The sequence below is a fragment of the Melopsittacus undulatus genome, chromosome Z (assembly GCF_012275295.1).
Source record: "Melopsittacus undulatus isolate bMelUnd1 chromosome Z, bMelUnd1.mat.Z, whole genome shotgun sequence".
In the NCBI taxonomy this organism is placed as follows: domain Eukaryota; kingdom Metazoa; phylum Chordata; class Aves; order Psittaciformes; family Psittaculidae; genus Melopsittacus; species Melopsittacus undulatus.
The window spans coordinates 13,680,677-13,696,939 of record NC_047557.1 but is presented as its reverse complement, the minus strand read 5'-3'; the positions used below and the strand labels follow the sequence as shown (position 1 = coordinate 13,696,939).

The following is a 16,263-nucleotide window of genomic DNA, read 5'->3' as shown; positions in this document are numbered from 1 at the left end:
CTGTTTATATCAAACAGAAACATGTTTTTATTCAAGACAGCCTCAACAAAGTTATACAGCATTTCAAATATTCATAGATGTGTGTATCTTTGCCTGTCCATGTATATGTGTAGGACAGATTACTGATCCTGTTACAGAGCAGCTTATATGACATGCGGAAACAAGGGTGGAAGATTCATTTCACACTTCATTTGTCCACAGCACTTGCAGCATGCACAACAAAAGTGCTTCTCTCCCAACATCAGCAGTGATTTGCTCCTAGTACTCTTCTTAAAAACTGCAGAGGCAGCGGTCATCTAACTGTAAGTGTCTGTAACACTGCAGCTGGAAAAAACTGCATAAGCCTGGCTGGTGCAGACTGATTTAAACTGGTGGTATCTTCCTCCTCATAGCAAGTCCCAGGAAACAAACTGGACACAAAACTGAGTTAAGATTCTTGTGGTCTGTGACTAGGAAATGCAGGCTACCCTCTGAAGAGGGGTTCAAACAAGGATGACCACCTCGCTTGTTCTCTAAATTGAGAAAGACCAGAAAAATAAAACATTTTCAATAATCTTGTAAACCAGAGTTTACCTTCATCTCCAAGTGTCACAGTAAGCATCTGGACACAATATGTTTTTGGATGCCACTGAAACAAAGATGAGTGCATATACGGGCAGAACATTATACCATTCAGTATTGATGAAGTGTACATTTCCTCCCAGCTGACAGGAAGCGAGCATGCCCAAGTTCACCAGCCAATCCAGATAGTAAATGAATTGCAAAAGAAGTATTTATTTATAGACTAGTGAGGCCCTCTTCTTTTCTTTCCATGCTGAGAAGCCATGTCTGATGAATCGCTACCACCTTTCCATCAGATTTACAGGCAAAAGCCACTGTATAGGTGCAGGCAGTGGAAAAGATTAGCAGAAAGATGTGAATGTGCTTCCTTGGTTTGCACCCTCTCAAGCTGGTTCTTCCAGTAATACTTCACAGACACTGATGTTTAAGCTAAGGCTTTTAAAAGTTATTTTTACTTCAGGAGATTAAAAAAAAAACCCAAACCCAAAACACAGTCTCATAAAAAAAATATTACTAAGTTAAATAAATTTCCTTTCAGTAACACCACATCAGCAACCTCCAAGAGACTGGATGAAAGTTTGGTTATTTTTACTGCAGATTTCATGCAACAGGAAACTGAAAGTACATGTAAATTCAGGTAGAACAGACAGCAAGCATACAGCACCAGGAAAAGCTCAGAGGCAAACATGCTGTTTTGCAGAAACAAGCTGGTTTGTTGTTTTTTATTTCTTTCTACTCTTACTAAATAAGTAAAACTGAAAATTCCTGCAAAACAAATGTAACTAAAATGTTTTTTCTCATTTCTTAGTATAACCAAAGAACCACGGAATCAGGCTAAATTTAAGGAAAAAGATAATGTTCTTAGTCATTAATCATTACATACCTCTGGCTTTTGACAGGATCATAGTAGACTTTGGCCAAACCATTTCCTGTACCAACCATGATCTGATTCAGCTTTGGATGCCACAGGCTACGCACAACACTCTGAAATAAACAAAATATTGATAGGTGGTCATTGATCTATATCCTAGAATTAGTATTCTTATTGTCAAATAGCGGATCACGGTCACAATGTAGCAAGAACATGCTTAAGAACATGAATAAATATATTAATACGTGAATGAATAGAAGTTCCTTTCCAGAACAATGTAAAAGGAGTGACAACACATGGATGTAGGCAGAAAGTACAAATTGGTGGCAGCGTGACAGTGTTTTCCATAGATTAACCACTCCAGGGTCTTAGTGAGCATAATGAAAATGGAAAGTTAAAGGCGCATTTGAATAATGACAGCAAGGAGAACAATGAAGTGCTTCAGATACAGCAATACAGGCCTTCATGACTTTTGCATTTTTATTCTTAGTTCTTAGTTTTTCCACCCTGTTCTTTAATTTATGTTTTTCACTTCTCACACAGCGCTGACCTTTCATTTGCTGACTAAAGAAATGGAAGAGCAGCAGATTTCCACTCTTGGTTCTTTCTTCCCCACAACACCCAGAAGAACTGGGTAATTGAAGACAGTGTCTCACAGCTCTGTCACACTTCTGGTCAGCACAGAAACTAATTTTCAGACATTAAGAGTATTGTTCTTTTACACACAGAGTGTGGTTCTCCATGTGACTTTGAATCTCCATGTGATTAATGTATTCAGTCTGATTCAGAACACCAGCACAGGAACTCCGTAAGAGTCAATCTTCTGACTCAGGAGCACCAAGGAAGTCGGTGTGAAGGGCAACGCACCCCAACACAAACACAAAACCTGTATGTGACTCTGACTAACCCAGGGAAGAGTATCTGCTTTTTGAGAGACAATTTCTTACAGGGATATTGTCGAAAATTGAAGACTGGTCTTAACAGTGTCTGTATTTCTTATGTAATAAATGTATCCCTCATTAGCAGGATGCACCATTCCATTAGTATTTAACTGAAAAATGCTAATTTTTAGCCCTATATTTCCCCTAAGCTAAATACTTCTCTCTTCTCAAAAGCCAGGAATAGATTCTTCTCAAAGTGAATTAATAATTCAATATTCAACCATTATCACCCATCTACCTATACACTTTAATTTTTAACACAATACAGGACATGAAATTCACAGAATAGGAACTACTGATGCCTTAAGAGAAACACAGCACAGCTAAAATATAATTAGGAGTGTGATACAGCCCCATGACTTGGGAGATAAGAACCATCTAATCTGAAAAAGCACGGTTACCTATTAGCTCTAGAGACTCCTGAATCACTTAGAATCATGAAATCATAGAATAATTAGGCTTGGAAATGACCTTAAGATCATCTAGTTCCAACCTCCCTGCCATGGGCAGGGACACCTCACACTAGACCATGCCACCCAAGGCTTCGCCCAACCTGGTCTTGAACACTGCCAGGGATGGAGCATTCACAACCTCCCTGGGCAACCTGTTCCAGTGTCTCACCACCCTAACAGTAAAGAATTTCTTCCTTATATCCAATCCAAACTTACCCTGTTTAAGTTTGAACGCGTTACCCCTTGTCCTGTCACTAGGCTCTAATGAAGAGTCCCTCCCCAGCATCCCTATTTCATGTTCCATACTATTTTTGCTTTGGTTCAGATCCCAATTTTTTTACTGTTATGAGAAATACGGTATTAAAAATATTGAAAAAAATTCTAACACCCATTTGGCCATCATGAATCAGAGATTCATTTTACTATAAGATGATGAGCTCTTATCTCTTACTATATGAGATAGCTCTCTTCTGAGCTATTTTACTGCTTTGAGTTCTTGTTTAAGAAGGAAAATTGAATTAATTGAGTTTACATAAATTAACTGACCATTCCTTACAAGGTTCCTCTGCAAAACATTCTCTTTCTACATAGATGTACATACAGTATCATACATTTCCACATGCTTACACATACAAATGAATCCGGTTTGCTTATTATGAGATAACTAAAGGACAGCAATTTATTACGAGATAACTAAAGGTACAAAGTAGAATTCTCTTATTATTCCATAAGCCTTGCCAAAAGCAATCAAAATAATCAATATAGGGTTGCTAATAAGTTGACTTAAATAGGACATTCTTACATACTGTTACTGAATGCTCAAAGTGCTACAGTAACTTTAAAACACACAAAGCTAATAAGCATTGAAGGTCAGAGGTGGGTGGCCTTTTATTAATATTTATTGCATGTTTTTCACCAGCCTTTTTAAACTTTGTCATTCATGTGGTTCTCCACTTTCTACTGTCAAGTAAATGTATTTTATAGCATGGTACTGGATACCAGCCAACAAAAACAAAGTCTGAGACAGTGTGGCTCAGCACTGTTGGGGATTGCTAAATTTCTAACTTGTCAAACATGCACAACACACTTAAAACCACCCATGGCACATGCTCCAGAGCAGGCAAAATAACTACCATTAAACACAGACCTATAAATCTTCTCAAGCTGTAAAATATCCCCAAAATATAACTTCTTAAAAATTAAATAAATACAAGCTCAGAACATGCAATTATATTAATCCAGTGGCATAGAAACTACTTTACAAGAAGTAATAAAAAGATGCTTATATATATTTTCAAATTACATTAGAAATGGGCAATACTTTAAAAAGACCAAACTACTTTTGGTCTTTTTAATACCAATACTTTAAAAAGACAAAAATTCCTAAACTAGATCCTGACTTTTTTCCTCAGTGATATAAATCTAAAGAAGTAAAAACTCTAAATATCTACACAACAAATTGGTCACTGTGGACTACGTCTTAACACTGCAAATGAGGGGAAAGGGGATTCTTTATCATACAAAAAATAGTTACTTCATAAAGAGCATTTAGCCTTTGATGCCTCTAACCTCCCTACTGTTCAGTTAAAATAACTTCAGTTAAAATAAAATATCACTGGAAATGCTAATCATTGAATTCCAGCTCAAAGAAGGTCCTACCTCCCAGCTCTCCAGGCAAACAAGTGAGTTAATAGCAGAAAAAGTGTCTTCCTGGCTTTGCCTACCTATGTACATACGTAGATATCCACCTACCGATACTGAATGGTACAAATTACAGAATGACTCCAATTAGAAGAGAGCTCTGGAGATCATCTAATTCAACCCCCCATGCTCTAAGACTGGACAACATGTAACTCTGGACATTAAGTTTGGTTTTGAATATTTCTACGGATGGAGACTCTAACAGCATCTCTGGGCAACCTGTCTCAATGTATGACCACCATCACCATAAAAATTATCAAACCTCAAACTATTTCCTTATGTTTTAAGTGGACGTTCCTGCAATTAGTGTGCCTGCTATGTAGAGCGGAATAATGGCCTCCCTCAATCTCCTGGCAACATTCTTTTGCCTGATGCAAATGGCTATGGGTTTCTTACTGCCACTTTCTGTTTCTCTGAGATGGAAAGAGAATTTCCATTCCACAGTAACTTTGTAAGAATACCTTGTTTCATTTTAAGATTGTGCCCTGCACAATAAAATGCATAATGTATCATCACATTAACCACTTCAATATTTAAAATAGAGATGTCTGTAATTCCTGGATGTTTTGGGCACTACATCTTTTGAGCATGAAGTCCTGGCAGCCTGTAATATCATTCCGAAAATAATTTCATCCATGGAACTAATGAAGCCAGCTCTGTAAGATCTGAAAGTACGGCACTTAGATACAAAAGCATTAAGTTCTTCAAATTAGACCAATCTCAATAGCCTTTTGCAATGTCTGTTGCATATATGAACACAGTAGCCTGCGTTGGGAAATACTGGTCAAAGATTGTGAAAATGTTTTTGCGAAGTCAGGCAAGGAAAATATTAAAAATTTTAACAAAAAGAAAAACACTCCAAATTCACCTTCTTCACTGCCATTGTGGAAGACGCTACAACAGATTCCATGGGTGTTACTGACAGTAGGCCTTTGTTATTTTCAGGTAACAAATTGTCCTGTAATGCTACTTAAACTGAAAGTCAATTAAAAGATTATTTTAAAGACATCATTTTTTCAATCTGGATGAGAATGCTTGTCATCTTAAACAACTGCCCAATGAAATAAGAACATATTGCTGACTGTTCTTGAAACTTGCCATATCTTTTCCTGAAGCTGCCATAGCATGGTTAAAACAAAATATGAATTATCTGAACTATACATAACTTTATTTTTAAACTAAGCACTATACTTATGTCAGACTCACAGTTCTTTTAAAATGAACTCCAGATTTAGAAACTTTTACCTATTGTAACTTAAAAGTTTAATAATACGTGGTAATCCTAAACCATAAAACTCAAATACAGAGAAAGGTGGCAGGCAAAAGTGATGATATTGCTATTCCCTTGTGTGCTACTCCACCTGCATTTCTTCTGAGACATGCAGTCCAAGCTCATGTGAAATTCTCAGGTGATTCACAAATAGTCTCACTCTTAACCTGTTGTCACCTGTGTGTTTCCCTTTGTATCATATGAAGTAGAGCTGTTGATGCAGATAAACAATAAACTATACCAAATAATTTTTCTGTTAGGTTATTTGTCTGGCTTAGCTGACTAGGCGACTACACACATAGTGTTGCTGGCACTATGTACATTAACAGTGTTTGGATGAGATTTAAGAGCTCTGCCTCTAAATGAGAAAACTGATGCCTGAAACATAGTTTTCTGTTACACAGAATGGGAAATTTATTCTGGCCTAGAAATATACTCCTGTGTTCAGCAGGTAAAGTGAAGAATAACCAAAGCAGATTTCTCAGCAAGCAAAAGCTAACTATCTCAACTGAAACTCTCCAGAGCACATGGGTAACTCCCCAACAGGAGTAAACAATACATTGAGGGTATTTTACAAGGTCAGCACGAAAAGATTAAAATGATTTGTGGCATAGGAATGGAAAATGTACCCCTAAGATGAAACCATGAAGCTGGGTAAGGTCATTAAACTTGAAACTGATGTCAAGGATTGAAAGAATTCTCCTGGATGTTTGCTTAAAGATATTTCAAGACTGCAGCAGCAAAGACGAAATTCAGTTCTCTAGTCCATGCTTCAGGTAAAAGCATTCAGACTTACAGCATGGATAGAGTGAGTCCAGGATAGAAAGAAGTATCTCAGGGGTGTCAATAGAGATTGGAGGCACAAAGAGTAGGGGAGGAGTTAACAAATTCTAGTAAGATGAACTAGAAAGGGCTAGATGTTTCATATTGGTAACAGGGACTGGCCGAGATTATGTGGGTTGTGAGAAGTTTCAGAGCAGATGCATTGTTAAGAAAATCCCCAAAGCAAATATAGCAAGCTTACCTGGTTCCTATATATTACATAAATCTTAATTCTTAGACCTAATGTATTTTCATACCACAGCCTAAGCACTCACTTAAGCTCATACATATCTTTTGAATCTACTAAAATGGAAGGCTGCCCCTTATGTAGCAAAATAAGGAGAGTATATATAAAGAATGTCTCTCAAAAGCATTATTCATCTCTATCCTTTCACCCTGCTGCAAGAGAGATAGGGAAAATAAGGTTTCCCTCCGCTGCTGTCTTCTTGCATTCCTAACATTTTACATGTATGTAAGCTGAAGCTGTATGAAACTATTGACTTCTTAGATTTTGCATTTCAGTTGAAACTTTGACTGACACCCAACCAAATGTAACTACCTTTATATGCATAAACCCCCCAAGACGAGAGCCAATCTTTTGTAGCTAGCAAAACTTCGTTAAACAGGCATGTATATGTGCATGCATATACTGATTGTTGACATCAAAATTTGCTGCAAGAGAGGCATTATATCAAGTTTCATCCCCCCCCCAAAAAAGCCATATTTTTGACATAAATAGGCATACACTTCTGAAGCACTTAGGTCAATGAGGCTATACTCTTTCCTTGCTACTGCAAAATGAAAAGTAAATTAGATGGGCCATATTTTACAATGATGTTTTAATTTCTTTACCCTCCTTCAGGGGGTCTTACTGCTTCTTTATCAGGCACTGTTTTCTTTGGAAACAACCCCTTTTCCCTACAGACAGTCAAGTTTTAAGGTTAAATACCACGCATTTGTCTTCTAAAATGAACACTTTTTTGTATTTTCAGATAATGAATGAGAATGTATCAGCTTTTTCAAGTTCATTACTAAAGCTCCTCCTGCCATGCTTCTGTATCAGTTAAGCACTGTCTGAATGAACCTTTTCAATTTTCCTTTACATACAGCCATTCATTCTTCCCTGATAATTCTCATTTTCAGTCTGCTTCTTCTTGCTCCAAAATACCAGCATTGATTATTCAGTTATCTGCAGCTATCAGACTTATAGGCTAAGTTCACTAAATTAATATCCACTTTCATGACTATTAGCAAAAACAAAATGAAAAAACAAACACATCTGGTAAATGGAGAAGACACAACTATACACTTCCACACCTGCAGAAAACTACCCTGAGAGGGTGGAAATCTGTACTGAATGATGCTGACATACAGCTACTATTTGTACTATCTCTGTGGTGAGTCTACAGCCAAATCTCACTTGCAAACTGGAAAAAAAGTGATTTCCTTGTGAATTACGGCTGAAAAAAAAACCAACAAAACTAATTTCAGATAAATACTGAATATGGAAAGAGAACATACTAATCACAGACTTTCACACACCCCTAACTGTTGCAGCAAGAGCTCCTGAGGTTTGAATGTTTCCTTCATGTGATTTTTCCACCAATTAAAAAACACCAATCAAACAAACAAACAAAAAATACCCCAACCAAACACCCCCCAAAAAAGGTTTGTTAAAATTTAGTTAAAGTTCTCTAATCTTAAGGCAAAGTTGCTGATGTTTTGACAGTTAAGTTTGCAAATCAGGTGCAAGTAAGAGAATACAGTCTTCACTCAGCACAATCTCTTCATAGAGTGACAGGCTCTTCTGTAAGCTGCCTACAGTTAAAATCCTTGTATCAATAGAAATGAGTGCAGAAGTAATCCATCGTCCCCTCCTTTGCTATTAACAAGGTCAGAGCACAAGACCTGAAACATTCTAGTGCTTTAGCAGGACAAAACAAACACCACTGGAGGGAAGTAAAGATACTAGGTGGAACTTACCTCACAAAACTTCCAATGTCTACACTTCTAATCTTTACAGGTCTACCCTTCAAAAGCCTACAAACTTTCACCTCCCTTTATAGCTAACAGAGAGAAACAAGAATTTTACAGTGGCCTTCATCTACCCTATTCTAGATACCTATTTTAGAATAAGATAACATCAGTTCAGATGTGTTTATTTTTCTCTGTTGATTAGAAAAGGAGCACAGGATGACTGGATAAGCAGTAGACATCTATATTTGGTCAGGTGAATACCCGAAGCCTACAGTGGCCAAAATAACTATATAAGAAAAACAAAAAACTAACGAGGACCTATATTATAGCAATTGTACTACATACACAAAACTCCACAGATCAAGGATAAAAGATCCTGGAAGCCAAATTAAATACTCCTAGTGTACAAAGAATACAGCAGATACAAACTTCTAAAACTAGCCAACAAATCTCTAGAATCTTATGTTGAAAGATCAGGTCTAGCTTTGGAAATACCAAAAAGCCAAATAGGGATAAATCAGCCAGCCTATGCTGGCCCTTACTGCTTACCCCTTTGCTAATTTACAGTCTAACAAACAATTCCTTCAGAGTCTGTCTTGAAGCTATACAATACAAAAGTGACAACAAGGGCTGCTGCTTTAAGAAAATATTTTTTGTTAAGAAAAACTTAAATAAACCTTCCCTCTTCCCCATGTGCAAGCTGTGCTTCAGTGGCCATGACGGTATGTGATGAGTTCTGTTTGAACAGCACAGCTCAGATTTGCTGCATTTGGCTGTCCAGACAGCCACATAAGTGGCATGTCAGCAGGGAGATAGCAATCGTGTATAATGACATTCTGACCGTGGCTGTAAACTCTGTAAGGACAGGTCACCACAGCAGTGGCCAAATGGAGCTTTTCTCATTGAACTGAATATGTATTTTAACTGTAATTCTCACACATTCCAACATAGCCAGAAAAATAAAAGCAAAAAAAAAAAAAATCTGTCAAAATCAGTGCAAATTTGAGTGCAACTTGTTGATTTAGCACTGTCCTTTCTTCTGTAAAACCCCTACATATTCACGGTGAAGAACTACTTCTGCAATGCAGCTTTTTTAAAATACTAGGAGCTTAAAACATAATTAAGGTTAAGGAAACCTAACTGTTTATTAGTTTGCATTTTTTGTCTGTTTTTTGTTTGTTTTGTCAGCAATTACCTTTCAAATTAACATTACTGATTACCTAAGCTTATAGATATATTACATTATATTTAAGAGGGGTAAGCAATTTCAAGCTTGTGGTGGAGCAAGATACCAAATCTCAGTGTGTCCTTCTGGCTTAATCTTCCATAGTGCTGGAACTCACACAACATTAAGTCCATCTGACTTTAGTGATATGTCTTCCCATCAGAGAAGGGAAGAAGTTATTTCAGAAAATTAGTACAATTAGTTCAAAGAACTTGTATGTCATTAAATAAAATATTAAAATATTTGGATGCTAACAACTAGAAGGCTTCTCACTATCACAATTGTTACCCATCCCTATTTGGCTACTGCCATTTTTAAACAACTGTAATTAGGAAAGATATTAAAGCAGTGGCTTTCAACCTTTTCCATTTTATAATGAACATGTGGAACTGTTTAGAAACCTTAGATACTTAGACAACTGTACAGGGGATACAAATCTAGTTCTCATACAAATCTTCACAACATGTTTGAAGTGGCCCACATTTGTCATGGACTGAAAACTTCTCTGCAAACTGCTTATAAAATACACTCTAGCAAGAATTGCACACATTACTTGTTAAAAGAGGAAAATGCTTCAAAATAGACAAGAAATCTCATGATGCTGGGCTGCAGGAAAAGCCCATAAGCATTTCAGCCTAAAGGCAGCAGAATGATGCCTCCCTGTCTCAAAGATCTCAAAGCTTCAAAGGAAACAATTATTCCTCCCTCTGATGCCATCATACTTTATATTGCAGCCAAATGTTTCAGCACATTTTCTCCCAAATGTAGAGAGATATTTTCTCTCCAATTTATGGAACTGCAACTTAAAGGGAAATTTTTAAAAAACTAAACCAAATCAGAAACTCAATATTAAATTCTGAAGCTAATGACATTTTTACCTGCTGAATTACCACTATTTCTACGTAATAATCGAGGTTAATTAATAATAACGGTTGACATGGAGAATGTAAAGTAGAATTGACCTATAAAGTTAGCATACTAAGGAAAGGCTTTTACATAAGATAGGTCTCTCCTTCCTCTACAGTCATATTTACTTCTTTGCAGAAGATCTGTATGAATATCAGCTACATTAACTGTCTGCTCCCCTACAAGGACAATAGAAGTTTTCTGCCTTAAGAATAATAGGAAGATAATGCTACCTAGAGACGACATTAATTCCCACTGCACCCTCTGTAATCTCTGCTGGTGACTTAGGGCACACTGGTGACAAAAAAGTCAACAACTTGGCTTGCCATGTTGCTCTATCTAGGATAGGCTGGTCTGCCTCCTGGATGCACCCACCAAGAGAGACAGGGAACTATGCCATTTATAAATGTCTGCCAAGCTGAACAACAAATGCTACCAGTATTCTACCTTATTTCTTCTTCTGAAAAAAAGAATGGCTAACACTCATTTTGATACTATGCATGCTATGATAAAAAGGGAGAAAAAAAATGCTCCTAACACAATAAAAATATAATAATATTGTATTAAAAAACTACTTTAAAACCCAATTGCAAGAATCTTCAGGTTTGAGATTCCCCTGGAGCTCTTCCAAGGAAAAGAGCCAACTACAATAAATAAGGTGGGAGGTTAGGGAATATCGAGAATGCAGTGACCTGCTATCATTAGATTTAAAATGCTCACGAGAATACAGTAGTAGGGGAAACAACACTAATGTTTTTTGCTTGTGAAGCATGACTTAGAAAATGTGTGGAAACATTCAACAGGAAAAGGACTAGAAATCTTTAAAATTTAATATTTTCTATGTAGAAACAAGAAAAATTCTAATAACATTTTCAGAGGCCAATAATTTAAAGCAGTATTGAACACAAGGATAACAATGCTGCATCATATTTCAAGGCACAACTATAAACTAGATATAAACTAGTATATGTAGATGTAGCTATACACTCGCTATAGTTCTTAGACTTGAACTGAGCCTTTGAACCACACTTTTTGTTTGTGAACAGAAGAAACTTTTTTTTGTAGTAATTGCAAGGTAAGGAATTTTTAAGCACCTGCTCTGTTAAAACTGCAGCCACACATTCATCACAGTATTTCACATAACTAAGGCAGACAATCTTCACACACACCCCTCGCTCCCTCTTGCAGTGAGGAAACCTGCACAGCTTATTTCTCTCAGACAGCTTAAACCTCTAGTGACAGCTCCCCTAAAACAAAGTACATGGTGCTACAGGATATACAAAGGGAAGGACCAAATTATCTCTACATACATGAAAGCAGAGAATAAAAACTGACATGTTGCTGCACTAGAAAACACATTCCCTGTGATGTGTGATTCACATTTTATGCTAGATTACCTTTTTTCTTTAATGAGCACAAAAAATGCGAATCTTAAGTACTGCACTTACTTCCTTGTTGAAAATTTGGATTTTCCTATCAAACTAAATTGCTAGAAAAAAAAAAAAAAGGCGGCATGATGATCTCTTCCAGAAGTTAAACAAATTTATTTCTCTTAAATTCAAAAGCTCTAAATCTTAGTGAAATGGGCCACAGTGGAAAAGCCCTTTATTATATTACTGCACCTTATAAATAGTAAATTATACCGTTTTGAGGTCAACAAAAGAAATACTGCAATCTTACATCAACTGTGCATAAAGGATGCTGGAAGTTTCATATTCCTTATTCCTTCTTTCCTTTTCATTCTTTAATCTAAAAAGCAGCTTTATTTATAGCTTGTCTCAGAAGACCTTCTTGAAACATCCCTTAGAGGTATTTTCAGATGTATTTAATAATTTAACTTCTGCTTTTATTTGAGAAACTAAGAAAATATTGAAGAATCCTCCCCCAAACCCAACATATATATGCTATTGGATTGTTGCATGTGTACAAAAATCTGAATGCTATTTTGAAAACTTGCACATCTCATTTGATAATGTATGTAATATAAAAATTGCACATTTTTAGATTAAATTATCACTTACATTTCCATTTTAAAATAACAGTATCTGCAATTGTACTGCTTCTGGATTTTTATTTTTTACTTTCTCAGTGCCCACTCTTGCTTGGCAGTAATGGGTGTATTACTACTCCTTTCTATGGGGGAAAGACAACTGCTCTGCAGCTGCCAAAATCAATTGTGACTTAATAACTACTGGGTGATCTGTCTGACCCAGCCAAACTAACGATTGACATGAAAGTCATTCAAGTGGCTATCCACAGCTATTTTCAATTAATTTGACACTGGAGAAAATGTTGTGTACCCAACTCAGTTTCCCATACATTAGGTATTTATAATCGGTTCTCATGAAGATCTTGAACTTGCATAACCAAAAGAAGAACTAGGAATTAACCCTCCCTGACTTGCATCTGGTAATGAAATCTCCCTTTTATTCCAGAGAGTGGAGCTACTGATGTCGCAAAAGATGAAACCTCATCCCAAAGCACCTACAGGTCTTTCTTCCTCTCATACTACCTGAGAAAAGGAAAGGGAAGTGGCCTTTGAGTTTCTGTGTGCACACTTTGTATGTACCCCTCTTCTGTCAGTTATATTTCCTGACATCTGTCTAAGTCCCTCATCCACTTAATGGACCAAAGAAGCATTTTGTACGCAATTATAAATCTTTCACATAAAATAAGCCTGAAATGCTCAAAGTGAGAAATTTTAATATATTTTCTTGTGGATATTTGTGGTGAAAGCAAAAGAACAAGAACTGTTCACAGATAATATTGCCAAGATAGAAGAAACGGACAGAAAAACTACGAAAAAACTACAAACGCATAATAAGGTTTTGGTTCATGTTAAAAAGAGCTGCTCTGTACAGTTTAGCATACATAATTATGGTCACAGTACAGAGCCTTCATGATGTCCAACGACACCTGTACACACTGAGCCAGAGTTAAGGCTGAAGTACTGCCTGTAGGGAATCAACTTCCTTATGAGAGTGGGAGAGGAGGATCTCCCTCTCCTAAATTTTGATCTAATCTGCAATAAGTAAATGACCCTGCCAGTGACCTGCTACATGGGTATTTCAGTCCTTGATAAACTCATGGAAGAAAAATCCATTAATACTATTAATTTTTAAATTCCTATGTCTGCATTAAGATATCTCCAAGACATAGATGGTAGTTAGAAAAGTATCATTGTGTATTCATTGTATATTTGCCCAATTCCTATGACTGCATTAAGATACCTCCAAGTCACAGATGGTAGTTAGAAAAGTATCATTGTGTATTCATTGTATATTTGCCCTGTTCACTCCTCCTCCTGAAGGGACACTACTCCTGACCAGACACAGAGCCCAAGGTCTGCACCACTTCTGACATTTACTTAGTTTTTCTCCAAAACAAATAAAAACGAATAAAAGCAAATTAATATTTTATACTCAGCCACAGCAGCAGAGACTAATCAGACTTTTAGTCCATTAGTAAAGGTTTCAAGGTTTCACTCCAGCAGCTCTGAAGCAGTAATGGTTTTTCCCATGAAAACTTGAAAGAAAAGGTGAAAAAAGGTTTGTGTGGTATGATGGAAAGGAATGCCAGACACAGCTTTGGTCAAACATTCCCATTAAATATTTTCCCATTACCCTCCAGGTTCATTTACAGGCCAGCTGCACTGGCTATTTACCTAGGAGGGTTAAGATAATGTTTGCTGCTCTTTATTGTTTTTCAATTTTCTCAGCTTACCAGCATTTCCTTTAAAAAATCCTCATGAAATTAGAAAAGTAACACATTAACACTTTATGTTCTCTCTTCATAGTAGATTTTCTTTTATTCTGATTAGGTATGTTCTGCCATTAAAATGTTATGCAACTGCCTACAAAAAGACTTATTATTTTCTTTTTAGACTTGAAATAAATAATGATGCCATTTTTCTTAAACAAGTTGGACTAAATCCAACTAAAATCACTGTAATTATTTTCATGAGGAATGAGAGCAGATCAAGCTCTTTGCAGAGACAGATATTGGTGTATTTGTGTTTTTAATATACAGATTGTCATAGTGCAACTTCATCTATGCTATGCCTAACTTCCCCCCCCCCCCCAAAAAAAGAGATTACATATTTAAGCATTACATAACATACAAAAGTTAAAAAAGTATGATACCTAGTTGCAAAGGCCAAACTGACATCTTAGACCACATTATGTGTTTATCTTTAATGACATTAAATGCTGTGGTTTCGAGAGACTATAAGGAAAAATGGAAACTAGGAAAGTAACCTGTAGAAAGCAAGTAATTACTACCCTGCTGAAATAATACTTTGATAAACTACACACACTATATTAATCTACCAATTTACAGGCCAATGATCTCCCCAACAAACAGCATGTATTGCTTGAAAAACTACAGAGGATTGCTTCTTGAAAATTAATTTCTTTTCAACATGTATTTATGTGTTTACATTTCATCAAACACTACAATTTGAGAACAAGAAAAGAACAACAATGGAGAAACTGAAAGATATAAACAATAGTAAGATCATGAAAGAACATGCTACACTTATTTTATAACACCACTTATAGTAATTTTTCTTCTTTTAGATTACTGTTGATATGCTTAACTGTTTTTCTTCAACATGTAGCGTTGAAGCTGAAAGCTAGATAGACTATTGTAGAGATACTACTAGTGCTGAAAATTATATGATCAGCATTTCTAAGTCTGAGAAAGTTGGGTCTGTTCAGCCTGGAGAAGAGAAGGCAGCGTGGAGACCTCAGAGCAGCCTTCCAGTATTTGAAGGGCGCCTATGAGGATGCTGGTGAGAGACTATTCATTAGGGACTGCAGTGACAGGGTAAGGGGTAACGGGTTGAAACTTAAACAGCAGAGGTTTAGATTGGATATAAGGAAAAAATTCTTTACTATAAGGGTGGTAAGGCCCTGGAATGGGTTGTCCAGGGAGGTTGTGATTGCTCCATCCCTGGCAGTGTTCAAGGTCAGGTTGGATGAAGCCTTGGGTGGTATGGTTTAGTGTGAGGTGTCCCTGCCCACAGCAGGGGGGTTGGAACTAGATGATCTTAAGGTCCTTTCCAATGATTTTTCCTATGATTTTTCCTTTCCTATGATTCTATGACTCTTAAGCTATTATTCCCATTATTTTCATTTGATCCATTATATTCAAAGCAGGAGAATGAAACTTTAATAATTATAAATGAAGAAAAACAGCAGCACTAAAACTATACAGACAAAAGTAATTTACTGCAGTCTTAAAAAGAACTATATAAATATCAACACCTATATAAAATTATGAACCTGCTGAGATTTGTACACATACTTAAAATTTTACTACGTGAGTGGCCCCAGTGAACTTGCTTATTGACCCCTACTTTTGTTTTTCCAACCATTTCCTACTGTTGGCTCTCAGTTTCATAGCTCTTTTGCATTTTGAAGAAGAATGAGCAGGAATTTACTCCTGAATTCTGAGAGAAACTGTCAGCAAAACAATGTTTTTTTCTGGATCTTCCTTTAGAATTATCTGCCACAACAAGAGGTAAATGATTCCTT

The 16,263-nt window shown here is 36.5% G+C and overlaps 1 protein-coding gene across 1 annotated transcript in view; it reads right to left on the bottom strand.

Annotated features, from left to right (window-relative positions):
* WDR70 (WD repeat domain 70) overlaps window positions 1-16,263 on the bottom strand; it is a 104,889-nt gene that overhangs the window by 11,589 nt on the left and 77,037 nt on the right. Inside the window, exon 14 of the mRNA XM_013129784.3 lies at window positions 1,445-1,545. Within this exon, the coding sequence (XP_012985238.2) occupies window positions 1,445-1,545 (101 nt within the window). The remainder of the gene's footprint in view (window positions 1-1,444; window positions 1,546-16,263) is intronic.